Genomic DNA, 14,912 nt, shown 5'->3' with positions numbered 1-14,912 from the left:
CCCTGCCTGGGTGGTGAAGACGTCCACGTGCTTCTCTGGATCAGTAGTGCCATCATACTGGCTTATAGTTAACCCCTTTCATCGCGCGGGAAGTTCTGCTTCCATGATCCCGTCCACGAAGGGGTGGCGTCTGGCTGCTCTAGGCCTTGCTTCTGTTTGGTTGGTGGTGGTTTGCGCTCGGGACTCGTCTCGTCCGGTACCATCCCCTCCCTCTTCATTGCTACGGGATTCCTCCCTGTGGGGGGGATTCTGCTCAATTTGCGCTCGCATCCGTTGGTTCTCCTCTCTCAGGGCATTCAATTCTTCCTCGTTCTTGCGCCTTAACTCTTCCAACTGGCGGTTCATCTCTCGTTGCATCTTCGCTGCTACTGAATTATGATCGACTGCTGCTCTTGTCGACACCATCCTGCTTGAGAATTATCTGGCCCCACGGTGGGCGCCAATTGTACCTGATCGATACTATTTAGGTGCGGAACCAGACGGTCTCAAGAACCCTCTGTGTCGAACCTCCTTCTGTTCCTCCCTGGACTCCTCCTGAGACTCCCAGTCGTCTGCACTCCCAGCCGTCTACACTCCCAGCCGTCTGCACTCCGGGGGTGGGGGTACCTCCAGGCACTCCGACGCTCAAGTTAGAGAGTGATTGATATGGGTAGTAGTAGGTTAATCAGAAAAGTGTACCTTTACCTGTTCACTAGGCCTTAATTTATACTGATTTCTTAATGGACCCGTTATTAATATTTGTGGGCCGTTTGTATTTGAGGATCGATTTCTTCCTTTTCCGACTGAGGTTACACGCAGCGGTTCTTTCCTTATTGGCAAGAATTGTTCTTTTGTGCCTTTAATAAAGATCAGTCCTTTCCATTCCAAAGTATGTTCGTTTGTACTTCTCACATATCAGCTCCTTCCTTTTTGGCCGTCTGTACTTTTCGAATATCAACTCCTTCCTTTTTAGGGTTCGGCCGTCTGTACTTCTCACATATCAACTCCTTCCTTTTTAGGGTTTGTACTTCTCAAATATCAACTCCTTCCCTTCTTAGCCGTTTGTACTTTTCGAATATCAATTCCTTCCTTTTTGGGGTTTGATTGCATGTTGCCCCTCTATAACACATGTCCCGCCTGCTACCCCTTGGGCCGGGGTGTACTCGGCCAATAGGGTCGGGAAGTACACGGCCACTGCGCTTACTGAGCTGTCAGCGTTGTGCTGGATCCAAGCCCTCGCAGTTAGGCCCTCACGTGGGGACGCCCCTGTCTGGGCTGGGATGATCCCGGCCAGTTTCTTCTTGTTGGGCCGAGTACTACTCGGCCATACACTAACATATACAAATATTGATGATTAAAATTAAAAAGAAAATACTTTAATAATGATTTTCTTTTACAATTTTGCATACTTTATTATAAATTTTAATGATATTTTTAAATAATTTTACAATAATATATTTTTATTATCATAACGTTTTTTAAGAAAAATGTTATTTAAATTTTATTATTATTATTATTAGAAAAAATAAATAATTTTTATTAAAAATGACATTGAAAAAAAAATTGAACATTAATTTACGTTAATTTTTTAAATTATATTGTTAATACTAACCATTTATATATAATTTATTAAATAAATTATTTTTATAAGAGTCGATATGTTTTATAACGTCTTTTCATTTTCATTTGTCATGATGTCAAACAGTGACATCTTAAAGCAGAGATGTGAGAGGAGTACATTCAAAATTTAAAACTCTGGAGTCGGGTAAAATATATCGTAAATAATGATTCCTTTGAAATATCTTATGAATCATTTAAACTTGATAAATATAAAAGATCCTAATCTTTGATTAAGGATAATTTATACTTGAATAAGTCAGATCTAAACTTAATAAATATAAAAGATCCTATCCTTTTATTAAGGACAATTTATATTACCTTAATGCAATAATTTCGCTTTAAAATATAATTCTGATACAAGATTGTGTGCTCGACCTCCTATAATACATAAACAATTAAAAAGTGATAAATTCTCCTTTATTTCTTTTGTAAAAGAGAAAAAAAAAAGGAAAATCAGGGTAACTTCTTTTTTACGAAACCAAGTTTTAATTTCCAACAAAGGCTCGATTATGTCCTTACATGTATATAAAACTTAACTTGGTCTCTCCCCAGATGAAGAGGAATGCAAGAACTACAGAAATGAAGGTATGAGCCACAGAAAATAGTTTGACAGTTCTTCTGAAGGTATGGATTAACCTTGTAATTCAACACATTCTTTGTCATAAGTAGTTGTCAGGGAACATTTTTTTTTTTGGTCTGCTTAATGCATATTGAATTTGCTTTACCTGGGCTACTATCACAAATACTCAACCAAACCTAAAATGCTAAGATATTTAGTGTTTTATACTCCTTGATCACTAAAATTTTTATACACTATAATTTCACTATCATTTAAGTACAAATTTATCATGTATAATTAGTTTTTTACTTTTACTATTTTGAAAGTAACATGAATTAAGATGTTTTGTAGATAAAAAGTAAACTCTTAAGATCGTAGAAGTTTCTGCAACATTTGAGTGGTTTGAAATAGTTTTGGGAGTCAGAAGTGATCTCAACATGTGGTTTGAAACATTTACTAAACTACATTATCCTATCTACTTAAGTTAATTAATTATACTATACTAATATACTACACTGCAAACTAATTATCTATTGGTTTCCTAAACTAATTTATTAACTAAAACATAATTTAATCAAAAAGTTTACTATTGAGATTATATCCATACTTATATTAGTTACTCTATTCTAGGTAATCTAACTAACCTAAACTAACTAACCTAAGCTAACTAAATCTAACTAATGATTGAAATGAAACAATAATTTCATTCTAGTTAAATATTAAAATGGGGATGAATTTTAATTACAAAAAGAGATATAGGATAAACTTGTGTGTGTTATTGGTACGTTTTCTTCCTTCTTGTTCATTGTTTTAAAAACTATGATTCATGTGCTTCACTTCATCTTTAAACTTAATGTTACTCACTTTCCTTTTTAGTTATTCCTATCATTAATTACTTGACATTGTAAGTAATTAATTTATATTTTGGATTAGTTGAAATACTGGATTTTAAGTATTTTTCTACTTTCAGGTAACTTTTATATTCTACTTTTTCTATATTGGAGAAGTTTTGATTTGAAGCCATAACCTAATATCCATTGCTTTCAGATAACTTTTATATTCTACTTTTTCTATATGATTCTTCAAATATTCTTCTTCATATGCTAAATCCATGAATTGTTCTTTAAACATCAAATATTCATATGATTCGAATAATTTATATTCTTTAAGCATTTTCTGAATTATTCTTTACACATCAAATAATTTGGTTTCTTTTTGTGATGGAAAACTTGTTCTAAGGTTAATTGAGAATAATTATTTTTAGAATAGATTAATTTGAATAAATCTGGATGAAACTCTATATATTCCTCCTTTTTTCTCTTCAATCTCTCACACTCTTGTTGCTTTGTTTTCAGATAATCGAAGCAGAGCAACTTCAATTGAAGAAGTAACCATTTTCTCTCACTCTAGGCACCTCTTAATTTGTTGTTTAAATTTTGGTTATTTATTTAATTTTTAATTTACATTTTGACCACTGATTCTTATTGTTCAATCAATTCAACATTGGTGGTGCTAAACCATTTGCAAGGTTTCTCCTTCTGTTTAGTGGAGATGTCAAAGGACAAATGCAAATGGAGGAAATAATTAATATTTCCCTGGGTTTCTACAAGTGACTCATAATAAATTGAACCAAATTATGTTTTTTTCTTAAAGCAAACAATGTATATAGTTAAAGCAAATTAGTATGTATAAAAGGGAAATAAGACATGTGTGTAGTTTGTGTTTAAATCAAACATAATAGTAATGGGTAAACAACATTTTAGTCCTATGCATTCACATTAGTTTTTGGAACAAGAAATTTAAAATGAGTCCTTTGTGGTCCCAAATTTAACTATTTATTGTCACTTTAATCCTATAATATATATCAATATGATTCGTTTTCTCATACAACATTTTGAATTTTTGAATTTTAGACTTGAGTGTGTTGAATTATACTTAAAAATCTCTCTTTCTTATTTTTAAACATGTTTTCATGTACATTGAGGAAAACTATTCTAAAATTCGTGATGTGGAGCGTGAGCTTGCAAATCTGGGATTGAAGATGAAACTTACATCTAGACAAAAGAAAGCAGGTTTCTATGTATCAATTGTTTTCCTTTGCAGAAATGAAGAGTGTCATTGTTTCCTTTTGCATAAAGAATAGTTGTTCTATTCCTCATAGTTTTAATTAGTGAAATATGAAATAACGTTGCTTCATTTTTGCAGGCCATGTTTACTTTAAGCGTTGGAACATATGAGAACAAAGATTGAGGCATCAATAGAGAAAATTTGTGTGGCAAAGCTAAAGGAAGAGCAGGCACATAAGGCATGTTACTTTTATGTAATAATATTAACTATTTTTCACGCTTTCCAGATATTTATATTTTTGAGGTATGGTTGCCATATACTCTGTGTGCAGTATGTCTATTAGCAGTGTGACTTCAGTTCTTGAGTTTATAATGAGGTCACGACGATGCTAGAGAAGAAAATGTAAAGAAGGTATGTGCTACTTTTAAACAGCTTCAACAAATTTTTTAAATGTTAATCTACTTTTAAGTCTGTGTGTGGCTTATAAAATCATATTCACAAACATTGTTGACTCATGGGATATAGTAATATGTACAATTTATAAATCACATCTTAAGTATTTATCACTAAAAGATTGTTGACTCAATTATTTATAGTGTAGATTTTCAATGACACATCTACAATGGATCAAGGAGTCTTGAAGGAAGTTCGTGAGTATTGGGCTTCGTTTCTTTTAAGTGTTTATATAAGATGATGTTAGGTGTTTTATGACTTATATAGTAATTCGGTTTGGAGTAGTATTATATTTCATATAAACATTAGATTCTATTTAATATAAATATTAGATTGAATGAGATTTGTTTTCTAGATGTTTTGGGTAATTATATACAGGTTTGGTATGCGGTAGGAAGTATAAATATATTTTTTATAAAAAAAATCACTTTTTACATCCGTTGAGGTCATACTTGGTGTAAAATGTGTAATTTTTTATACTGGTTGGAACTATAATCGGTATAGTAAGTCATTTTTTTTACATAACTTTCCTTTTCCAAGATAAACTTTCTATACCGATTTTAGAAATGGTATAAAAAAATAATTTTTTTATGCTTATCATGGAACCAATATAGAAATATCAAACCTTCTATACCGCCTGTATCTATACCAATGCTAGAACCGGTATAAAAAGCCTTTTTTATTTTACACTAATAAAATTCTAACCCAACCCGTCCTTTTCCTGACGGACTGGTGGACCGGATAGGTAAGCCTAACCCACCTTAACATTTGCAATCTTATATTTAGTTACAATTTTACTTTTTATTTTGGTAAAAATTTACCATTTTCCGATTATATACAAATATTGATTATTAAAATTAAAAAAAAATACTTTAATAATAATTTTCTTTTATACAATTTTACATACTTTATTATAAATTTTAATATTTTTTAAATAATTTTAGAATAATAAATATTTTATTATCATAATTGTTTTTAAGAAAAATGTTATTTAAATTTTATTATTATTATAAAAACAAAAATAATAATTTTTATCAAAAATGACATTGAAAAATAATATTGAACATTAATTTACGTTAATTTTTTAAATTATATTGTTAATACTAACCATTTATATATAATTTATCAAATAAATGATTTTTGTAAGAGTCTATATATTTTATAACATCTTTTCATTGTCAATTGTAAGTCAGACTGTGACATCTTAAGGCAGAGATGTGAGGGGAGTACATATTGTAAATAATGATTCTTTTGAAATATCTTATTAATCATTTAGGGTGTGTTCCTTTTTATAGATGGATATGGGAAGAGTGTGAAGATGGATTTGTGTAGATTTAGGAGGATGAATATTTGTGTTTTTTTGAGTGGATTTAGAGGGTAAAGTGAGTGAATTTGGAGATAAGTTTTATGAAAGTTAGTGAAAGATTTGATTGATGTGATAAATAAAATAAATTGTAAAAATATATAGAATTAGAAAGTTACCAAAATACTCTTGATGAAAAAAAAGAATGATTTTATAGTTTGATGTTATAAAAATAATTATAATTAATTAATACGAATTAAAAAAATATTAAAATTATATGAAACTTTTTTTAAAAAAAAATTATGAATGTAAAAGAAATTTATAGAATTAAATTTTTAAATAAATTATACAATTAATTTTTAAACAAAATTAAAACAAATTAAAAAAAAGTTAAAAAAAAAAACACATACGCACCGGTGTCGACACCGGTGTTAAGGTCTTCTAGACACCGGTTACGTAACCGGTACTCTCTCACTCACACATACCACTGCTGCAGTCACTCATCACCTTATTTCACACATTTTTACACACCATCTTAGTAATATATATGAAAAGGGTAAAAAAGTAAATGTTTGAATATCATCCCAGATCTCTGCAAAGTTGAGGGGATGAATTTTTAGAATAAACCCGCAAATCAGTCGTCGCTTTTCTGCTTAAATCGTTGAATGAGAACACAAAATACTTTTAAATCTATCTTCTCTAATACACGTGAACAGTAGAAACCTTTCAAACGAAAAGAGGCTTAAACTTGATAAATATAAAAGATCCTAATCTTTGATTAAAGATAATTTATACTTGATTAAGTCAGATATAAACTTAATAAATATAAAAGATCCTAATCTTTGATTAAGGACAATTTATATTACCTTAATGCAATAATTTCGCTTTAAAATATAATTCTGATATAAGATTGTGTGCTCGACCTCCTATAATACATAAACGATTAAAAAGTGATAAATTCTCCTTTATTTCTTTTGTAAAAGAGAAGAAAAAAAAAGGAAAATCAGGGTAACTTCTGTTTTACGAAACCAAGTTTTAATTTCCAACAAAAGGCTCCATTTTACGATGATCAACAATATCATAGTATAATTCAAGAAACAATTTTTTTTATTCCCTTTAAAATTTAAAATTGTTGTTTATTTGTACCCTTTCGCATTCTACCTATTAGAATCCTAAACAGAACCCCATCAATTAGGTTTTGGAAGCGGGAAAATGTTTTTACAAACAGGGTTTCACTCATTTTCTAATATTTTTTTTCCATGTAGCACACTTTTTTCAAAATATTCTTCGGATAACATATTGTGTACAATATTTATATTTATAGCACAATTTTATTTTACGTTGAAAATTCGATTTTCGAGTAACTGAATTCTAAATTTAATTTTGCAATTTTTTTTTCTTATACCAGTTTGAATTCGGTCCCAGGAATCCGGGGTTTTTTTTTAAATGATGGAAACATAAAGTTCTTTTAAAATAAATATAATTAATTTTTATTTTTGTTATCAATAAAATAGAAATAATTAAATAAATTATTTTAAATAATAGACTTATAAATGTGTTATTAGTTATTAGAAAAATAAATAATTTTATTTGTTTTTGAATTTGTTGATTTTAAAATTGATATAATTAATTTTTTTTAAAATAGATAAGAGTAAAAAAAAATTAAAAAAATCGAATTAGTAATGTTTTATTAGTTATTTGAGGTGTTATTTGAAAAAATAGTAAAATAGAGAATAATTTATTGTGTTTATGAATTTGTAAATTAAAAAAATGAATTGTATTGTATAGTAAGTAAGTGATTTTATGTGTAATTTCAAAATATAAAATTCAATTTAATTTTAAATTTTGTTTCATAATTTGTGAAGTATGAATTTTTTTTTAATATGTGTTAACAAAAATTGGAATTATAAGCTTCTTTTAATTTTGGATAATTGTTAAAAATTTTATATTTTAAACATTGTAAATTTGTTTAAATTAATTTAGAAATGAAGGAAAAAGAAATTGCAAGCTATCGTTGCTACAGTCAAGGAAGAAGAGTCAAAGATGTATGGTTTCACAAGCCTGTGTTAGGACGTTGGGACTAGTATGAAACAATTAAGCTCCTTACAGATGATGATGTTCGCGACATGGTTGCCTTCTTCCTTCCACTCCCACATGATCTTCCAATGAAGCTTTCCGTGACCCTACATCCTGCTGAAGATGACAATTTGGATGCAACAACCTCAACTTCAACCAGTAATGTCGATGACTAAGGCTTAGTTCGTTATGTGTTTATGGAAGTCTTTAAATTATGTGTAGTAATGTTTGTCATTAGTACTTAATTTCCAATAAAGACTTAAGTGTGTGCAATGTAAAAAAAAAGTATTTGTGTGTAATGAAACTTTTATTGAAGTACTAAGTACCTGTTTTTGAAGGACATTATCTACGGTTTAATATTTGTTGTCGTATCTTAAACTTTTGTCATTGATTCGATTCCATAAGACACTATTGTCATTAACACAAGAACTGGGTTACTAGACATTCGCAATGGATACAGGTATGGAATAACCGGCGTGACCTTACGTTGACTGGAGTACCGATGCTTGGGCCACTTCAACACACAATGGAGTACATGTCATGGTATACTTCAAACTCATTTTTATATTTGTCAGTTCCACAAATGTTAAATGATCCTGGAATGCATCGTCAATCAACATCGACAAATGTCCCTCCACCACCACAAACTACGCATGACTTAAACACTCCTCCTCCACCACAAGGTATGGAGGGAACAAGGAATTCAGTTTCACCAAACTTAGAACTAGGCATACCAAGTATGTTTGCAACTTATGATGAAACTCCACCTTCTGCACAACCGTGGTTGCACATATATTCCCAAAGTCCAAATTTCTTTGAAGGTCTGCATCAGCCACAACAAGACTCAGTTTACTACGTCCACAATCCTTACACATAAGCATCATCATCTGCTGCAAATGATGATCATGAACCTGATGAGGAACATGAACGACAACCTTCACTGGTTGAAGAACCTAGACCTGAAGTGCATAGGAGGAACCCCACCAGAAACAAGCGTCGACATTGATGTGGAACTGGACACCACTACTATGATTAAAAGGACAATATGTACTTTAATATTGTATTACATATGTATTAGGTCGTCTTTATGTGTTTGTAAGAGTTTGCCATGTTTAACACAAATTCACATATCAGTAATACAAGAACTTAATCATTCGAAATGCTTCATTGCTAAATAGTGAACAACAACTTCTTTAGATAAAGTGAACAAGTTCAACCATCTTAAAGTATAATGTTAAAACATATAAAAGAAAACTAAATATGAACAAAGTTGTCACACTTCTCAAGGCAGGAAAGTGCCACTATTGAAGTTCATGTGCAAAACATTGCACTTGGGTTACCATTTACTAAGTCACGGGTTGACACATAGGAATGAATTCATATGTTGTTAATTAAATTACAAAAAATTTATTCCTTAACTCACCAACATATACTCCCCACTGGTAATGACGAGAGTGAAGATTGAAATAAGTTTTGTACATTCTTTCGCACATGTTCAAAATGTATATCACAGGTTAGCACTTATGTAGTAATGGATAACCAAAAATACTGCACACTGGTAGTGAAGAAGAAATATATACACCTTTATTTTCCTTTTCCAAACAACAAATAGGAGCAAACTAGACTCACTTGAAGAAATATGAGTATGAAGATTTAACTTTATCATATGAACTCAAGGCATGAAAGTGCCACTATTGAAGTTATTGAAGAAAGAAAAAATTCATGTGCAAAACATTGCACCTGGGTTACCATTTTTTACTCTTATCTATTTAAAAAAAATTAATTATATCAATTTTAAAATCAACAAATTCAAAAACAAATAAAATTATTATTTTTTTCTAATAACTAATAACACATTTATAATTCTATTATTTAAAATAATTTATTTAATTATTTCTATTTTATTAATAACAAAAATAAAAATTAATTATATTTATTTTAAAAAAATTTTATCTTTCCATTATTAAAAAAAAATAAACAGTACAGAATTGGGGTCCCTGGAGACCAGAATTCAGACTGGTATAAGAAAAAAAGTTGCAAAATTGAATTGAAAATTCAATTGCCCGAAAACCGAATTCTAAACGTAGAATAAAACTGTACTATGCATGTAAATATTATGCTATCCAGATAATATTTTGGAAAAAATGTGCTATATGAGAAAAAAAATCCATTTTTTGACCGCTACACAGGTTTTTTCTTGGTGGTTTCTCTGTTAAGCAATGCTTTCTTAGTACCTTTTGGATGTCACATTCCAAACCCTCATCCATTGAAATGGCTGAATCTTCCATGAGAAAAACCCTTAGAAAAACCCCAGAGAGCGATGATGATACTACTGATAGGTTAAGTGCTCTTCCAGGCTGTGTTCTTCTTCGCATTCTTTCGCGCTTCAACACAAAGGAAGCTGCAGTGACCTCGGTTTTGTCCTCCAGATGGAGACACCTTTTTCTCTCAAAGACCTCAATTAATTTAAATTTTTGTATGAATGGCGATGCTTCTGAAGTTCATAGACTCTTTGATCTTTTCATAAGGTTCGCTATTAGAGTGCTTGGACAGCGAAACAAGGCACCCATTAGAGGGATTCGACTACGCGTGTGCCATTTTGTGGAGAGTTTCCGATTGGGGTTCGAGTCACTGTTGATGTTCATCGCTGCTGCGCTTTCTACTTACAGGATCCTAAATATTGAAGTTTTGGTTAAAATGGATAAAACAACAAGTCCATGTTGTGTTACTTTCCCACCTGGAATGTTCTTATCTGAGGCTCTAGATGGCTTGCGTCTAGACCTTAGCGTGGGTTGGAATGTTCCTGAGTTTGTTTTGTTTTCGAACCTCAAGGACCTTCACTTGCTCTCCTTCAGGTTGGTGGATGAATATTCTGTTCAGAGGCTTCTCCAAGGGTGCCCTTCACTCGATTCTCTGGTGTTGAATATGGGGTCTTTGAATGAGAGTGAAGAAGGCGTGGAGGTTCAAGCTCTTCGTGTGTCGAGTTCTTCCCTCAAATATGCTTTCCTGGGATGAGAGAGTTGAATCAGAGTTTAATGTTTTTGTGGAGTCGGATAGTCTTGAGACTTTGTTGTTATCTCTGGATGGATGGCATAAAGTTACCTTAGATTCCCCTAATATGAAGTTTTTGCTCATAAGTGGTAATGTACTTAGTTTGCATATAATTCAAAGTTTCTTCTCTATCGAAGATGTTGTCATAGAGACTAAGTTTCCGTTCCACGTGCAAGATGATGATGGGCTTTTCTCACGAGCTCAACATGCTTCCAATTTTTTTACTGAATTACAAGATGTGAGATCACTGAGTTTGTCAGAAGACTTTATGGAGGTGTGTTTTTTTTTGTTATCTTTGTTTAATTGGCTTGTCCAAGGTTTTAAATTGAGTAATGGAAATAAATGTGGTTGGTTGCCTTGGACTTGACTTCGAAGTCTTTTTCTTCAAGTGTTAGTTCATAGAAGAAGACCTTTGTTGTTATTATCTAATTCTTGTTCTTTTATGTTGGAAGGTTCTCTTCGTTGTTATCTAATTTTTGTTCTTCTTTATGTTGGAAGGCTCTCTATTTCTGTCCACCGGTGATCTCAACTTTCAACAATCTGAAGGAGTTAAAGCTTAATTGTCAATATTATGGGATTGATGAAGTTTTGTTGAATTTGTTTGAAAATTCTCCTAATCTCGAAGTGCTTGTTTTCAGACAGGTAAGTGGTGTTTGATATTTTGGTGCCATGACTAATTGCTATGAATTTGCAGTTCTAATATATGATCCATGAACAGGTGTTCGTCATGTATCTGGGTGAAGATTATGAATTTGGCTCTATTTTGAAGCAGACTTTTCCGCTCTCTTTCGTTGAACGTCTTAAGGTAATAGAAATGAATAATTTTAAAGATGGGGAACAAGAATTTAAGCTGATAGAATATTTATTAAAGAATGAAAAATCTCTGGAAAAGATTGCTCTTGGAAGAGATGGTTGGAAGTCTGTACCAAATCATTATAACAGGATACTCTCTTTCAAAAAATACTCAAAGGATTGTAACATTGAATTCAGAAAGAGAGGGAATTTTGTAAAATCCTCACAGTTACGACGGGCTTTGAATCTTGTTCCGTGGCAATAATTTTTGAAAAACTATTAATTATATAGTTTAATTGCAAATTAAGAAATCATGTACATGGAATATCAATTAAAACCTAGACTAAGTTTTTTTTGGAAGTGTTCAGTTCTTATATATTAGGAACAAGAACTTTAGGAAGTTAGTTTTGTTAGAAAAACTTGAATACATCTTATCAAAAGATGACTTTTGGTGGAGAATGAGACTTTTCTAGGTCTTCATTGGTAAGATTACCATGGGATTTTGTAATTCAACAATTTCTCTTAGACATGTGAAATTGTGTATTAAGGAAGAATGTTTGAAGACCTGTGCAATATTTGAATTATTGTGAATACAATGGTTTATTACATTTTCTTCATTAGGTGGAAGAGTGTTTCTTAATGTTTTTGTGACATTTATGCTGCTTTATTCTTTTCTTTATAATCTGCCTATTATCATATTTCTTTATAAAGACAAGTTTACGCATCAGCTGCACATTTTGAAGTTCTATCTGAAATTCATATGTTGAGTTGTCTAGTCTTGGATTAGTCCTTAATGAGTTAATTTGATATGTCTATAGTGGCAAAACTTGGTTTTGCATTATCTGGAACCAGTGAAAATAAGGAGCTCCTAAATTGAATTTTCTCTCTCAGTAACTAGTCTTTTTTTTTTTTTTCTGGAAGAATTGAAGATGTTTGGAAGTATGATGCATGACTTTTTTTTAATAACCTTAAAAATACTAATTTAAAAAATAAATGTTGAATCACAATGGGCTTTAAGATTAACCAATCTGATTTGTTGCATATATAATCATTTATTTTAATATGAAGCAGTTGTTAGATGAAAATAACCAGATGACATAAAAAGTAGCATTATAAGTGATATTATAGTTGTAAAACTTCATTTACACTTTTATAATAATTTAAATGATATGAAATTAATTGTTGAAAAAAATGATTTAAAACCAATTAGTGAAACAAAAGTTTACCTTATGGCACAAATCTTTTATGCATGAACATGATATGTGCTTGTTTTAAAAGACCATATAACTTGCCGTGGAAATTTCGTTTTGCACTACAACTAGTTTTGTACTACAAATAGTATTAGACCCGTGAATCGTTATTTATTTTTTTAATTTTGTGATAAAAAAATTAATTAACTAATTATTATTAAATTTAAAAATAAAATATTTATATTAATATATTTAAGCATTATAATTACATATAGTTATAAATATAATATTTAAATAGGAAGTTAAATAATTTGTTATAAGTATATCTTTTATAATAAATTAGTTAAAAATAATAAACATCCTTTTAGTATTGATTTCTTTTGTAATTAATGTAATGGTCATAGAAAGAAAGTATACATAATAATATAAAATTTATAATAATAATAATAATAATAATAATAATAATAATAGTTTTTATTAATAACTTCATTAATAATAACAAATAAAAATTAAAAAATAATAATAAAATTAAAAAATAATATTTTGATATAAATTTATTTGTTTTTATTTATAAAATTGAGATAATAGTTAATTAGAGATACTTATTAAATTAAGTCATATATTATATTAAAATAAAATAAGTGTGCACGAATTATTTTAAAGAAAAATATAAATATTGTGTAATATCATTTCGTACAGAATAAACATAATACATAAAATTAATGTTAAAAAAATCATTATATATACTTTGTGGTGTGTGTGTTTTTTTTATGATCATTACTATATTTAGATAAATAATTTATTTAGATATTTATATTTAAGTGTTAATTATATATAGTCATAAATATACTATTTAAATAAGAGAGTTTGATAATATTAAACAAATTAAATAATTAATTATGGATATTTTTCTTTTTTCTTTATAACAAATTAATTAAAAAATATTATTTTAATATTGATTTTTTTAAGATAAAATAATAGATTATAGAAAGTACAACTAATAATACTAATATAAATAATAGTGATATATTATATTAATAATACTATCAATAAAAGTAATAATAATTATATCTGCAACACCCTTCTTTCCAAACACAGAAGCCAAACCCCCCTCCCTCTCATTTTCCTCTGCAAACTCAGCTCTTCTCTCTGTCTCCCTCTATCTGAATTCTTGCTGCTGTCTCACCTCCCTTACTTTTGATCAGGTTCTGGAGAGGAAGCCACTCTTGAGCCTCCTGCTGCCTCCACTCGTAGCCTCTCTTCTCTTAGGCAAGTCTCTCTTGTGGTTTAATGTCCAATTTCGAAATTCAACTCGAATTTCCTGCTTCCATTCAGAGCCTAACCATGTGTTCATCCTTTCCTTGTGGTTGGATGATGAATTCTTCCAGGTCGGACTGAGGAATTCTGCTCTCCTCTCCTAGGTTGTCTTCATCCAAGCTTTAAATCGAAAATAGGTAAGGGAAGCTGACTTTTAGACTAAATTTCATGTGAATTGTGTTCATGAGTGATTTAATTATGTGATTGTGTGTTTAATTTGTGTTTGAAACTGTTTGTATGTGAAATTGGATGGTGGATGGTTCTGGGCGAGAATGCATGCGTAGAACAGATGAGTAATCTTGGTATTTTCGCTTAGGCGAGCAGCTCTCGCCTGAGCGAAAATACCAGAAGATCACCTCTGTCACTGTGCGAAATCTCGCCTAGGCGAGCTGGACTCGCCTGAGCGAGATGACTTCTCGTCTAAGCGAGCCAGTTTAGCCTGAGCGAGAGTTCGCCCAGGATTTTTAATTCGCCACTGTATGAGGTCTCGCCCAGGCGAGAGCAA

At 30.6% G+C, this 14,912-nt stretch overlaps 1 protein-coding gene across 1 annotated transcript; it reads left to right on the top strand.

Moving 5' to 3' along the window:
* Positions 1–10,328: 10,328 nt before the first annotated feature.
* On the top strand, positions 10,329–12,365 carry LOC114184395 (F-box/FBD/LRR-repeat protein At5g22660-like). The gene is given in 4 exon segments (XM_028071707.2): positions 10,329–11,053; positions 11,055–11,382; positions 11,607–11,750; positions 11,827–12,365. Coding segments are annotated over 4 exon segments (1,536 nt in total). The 3' UTR covers positions 12,166–12,365.
* Positions 12,366–14,912: the final 2,547 nt, after the last annotated feature.

This window comes from Vigna unguiculata, chromosome 5 (assembly GCF_037176805.1).
Source record: "Vigna unguiculata cultivar grain cowpea cultivar isolate G323 ecotype 2 chromosome 5, ASM3717680v1, whole genome shotgun sequence".
In the NCBI taxonomy this organism is placed as follows: Eukaryota; Viridiplantae; Streptophyta; class Magnoliopsida; order Fabales; family Fabaceae; genus Vigna; species Vigna unguiculata.
This window is presented reverse-complemented; position numbering and strand designations above follow the sequence as displayed.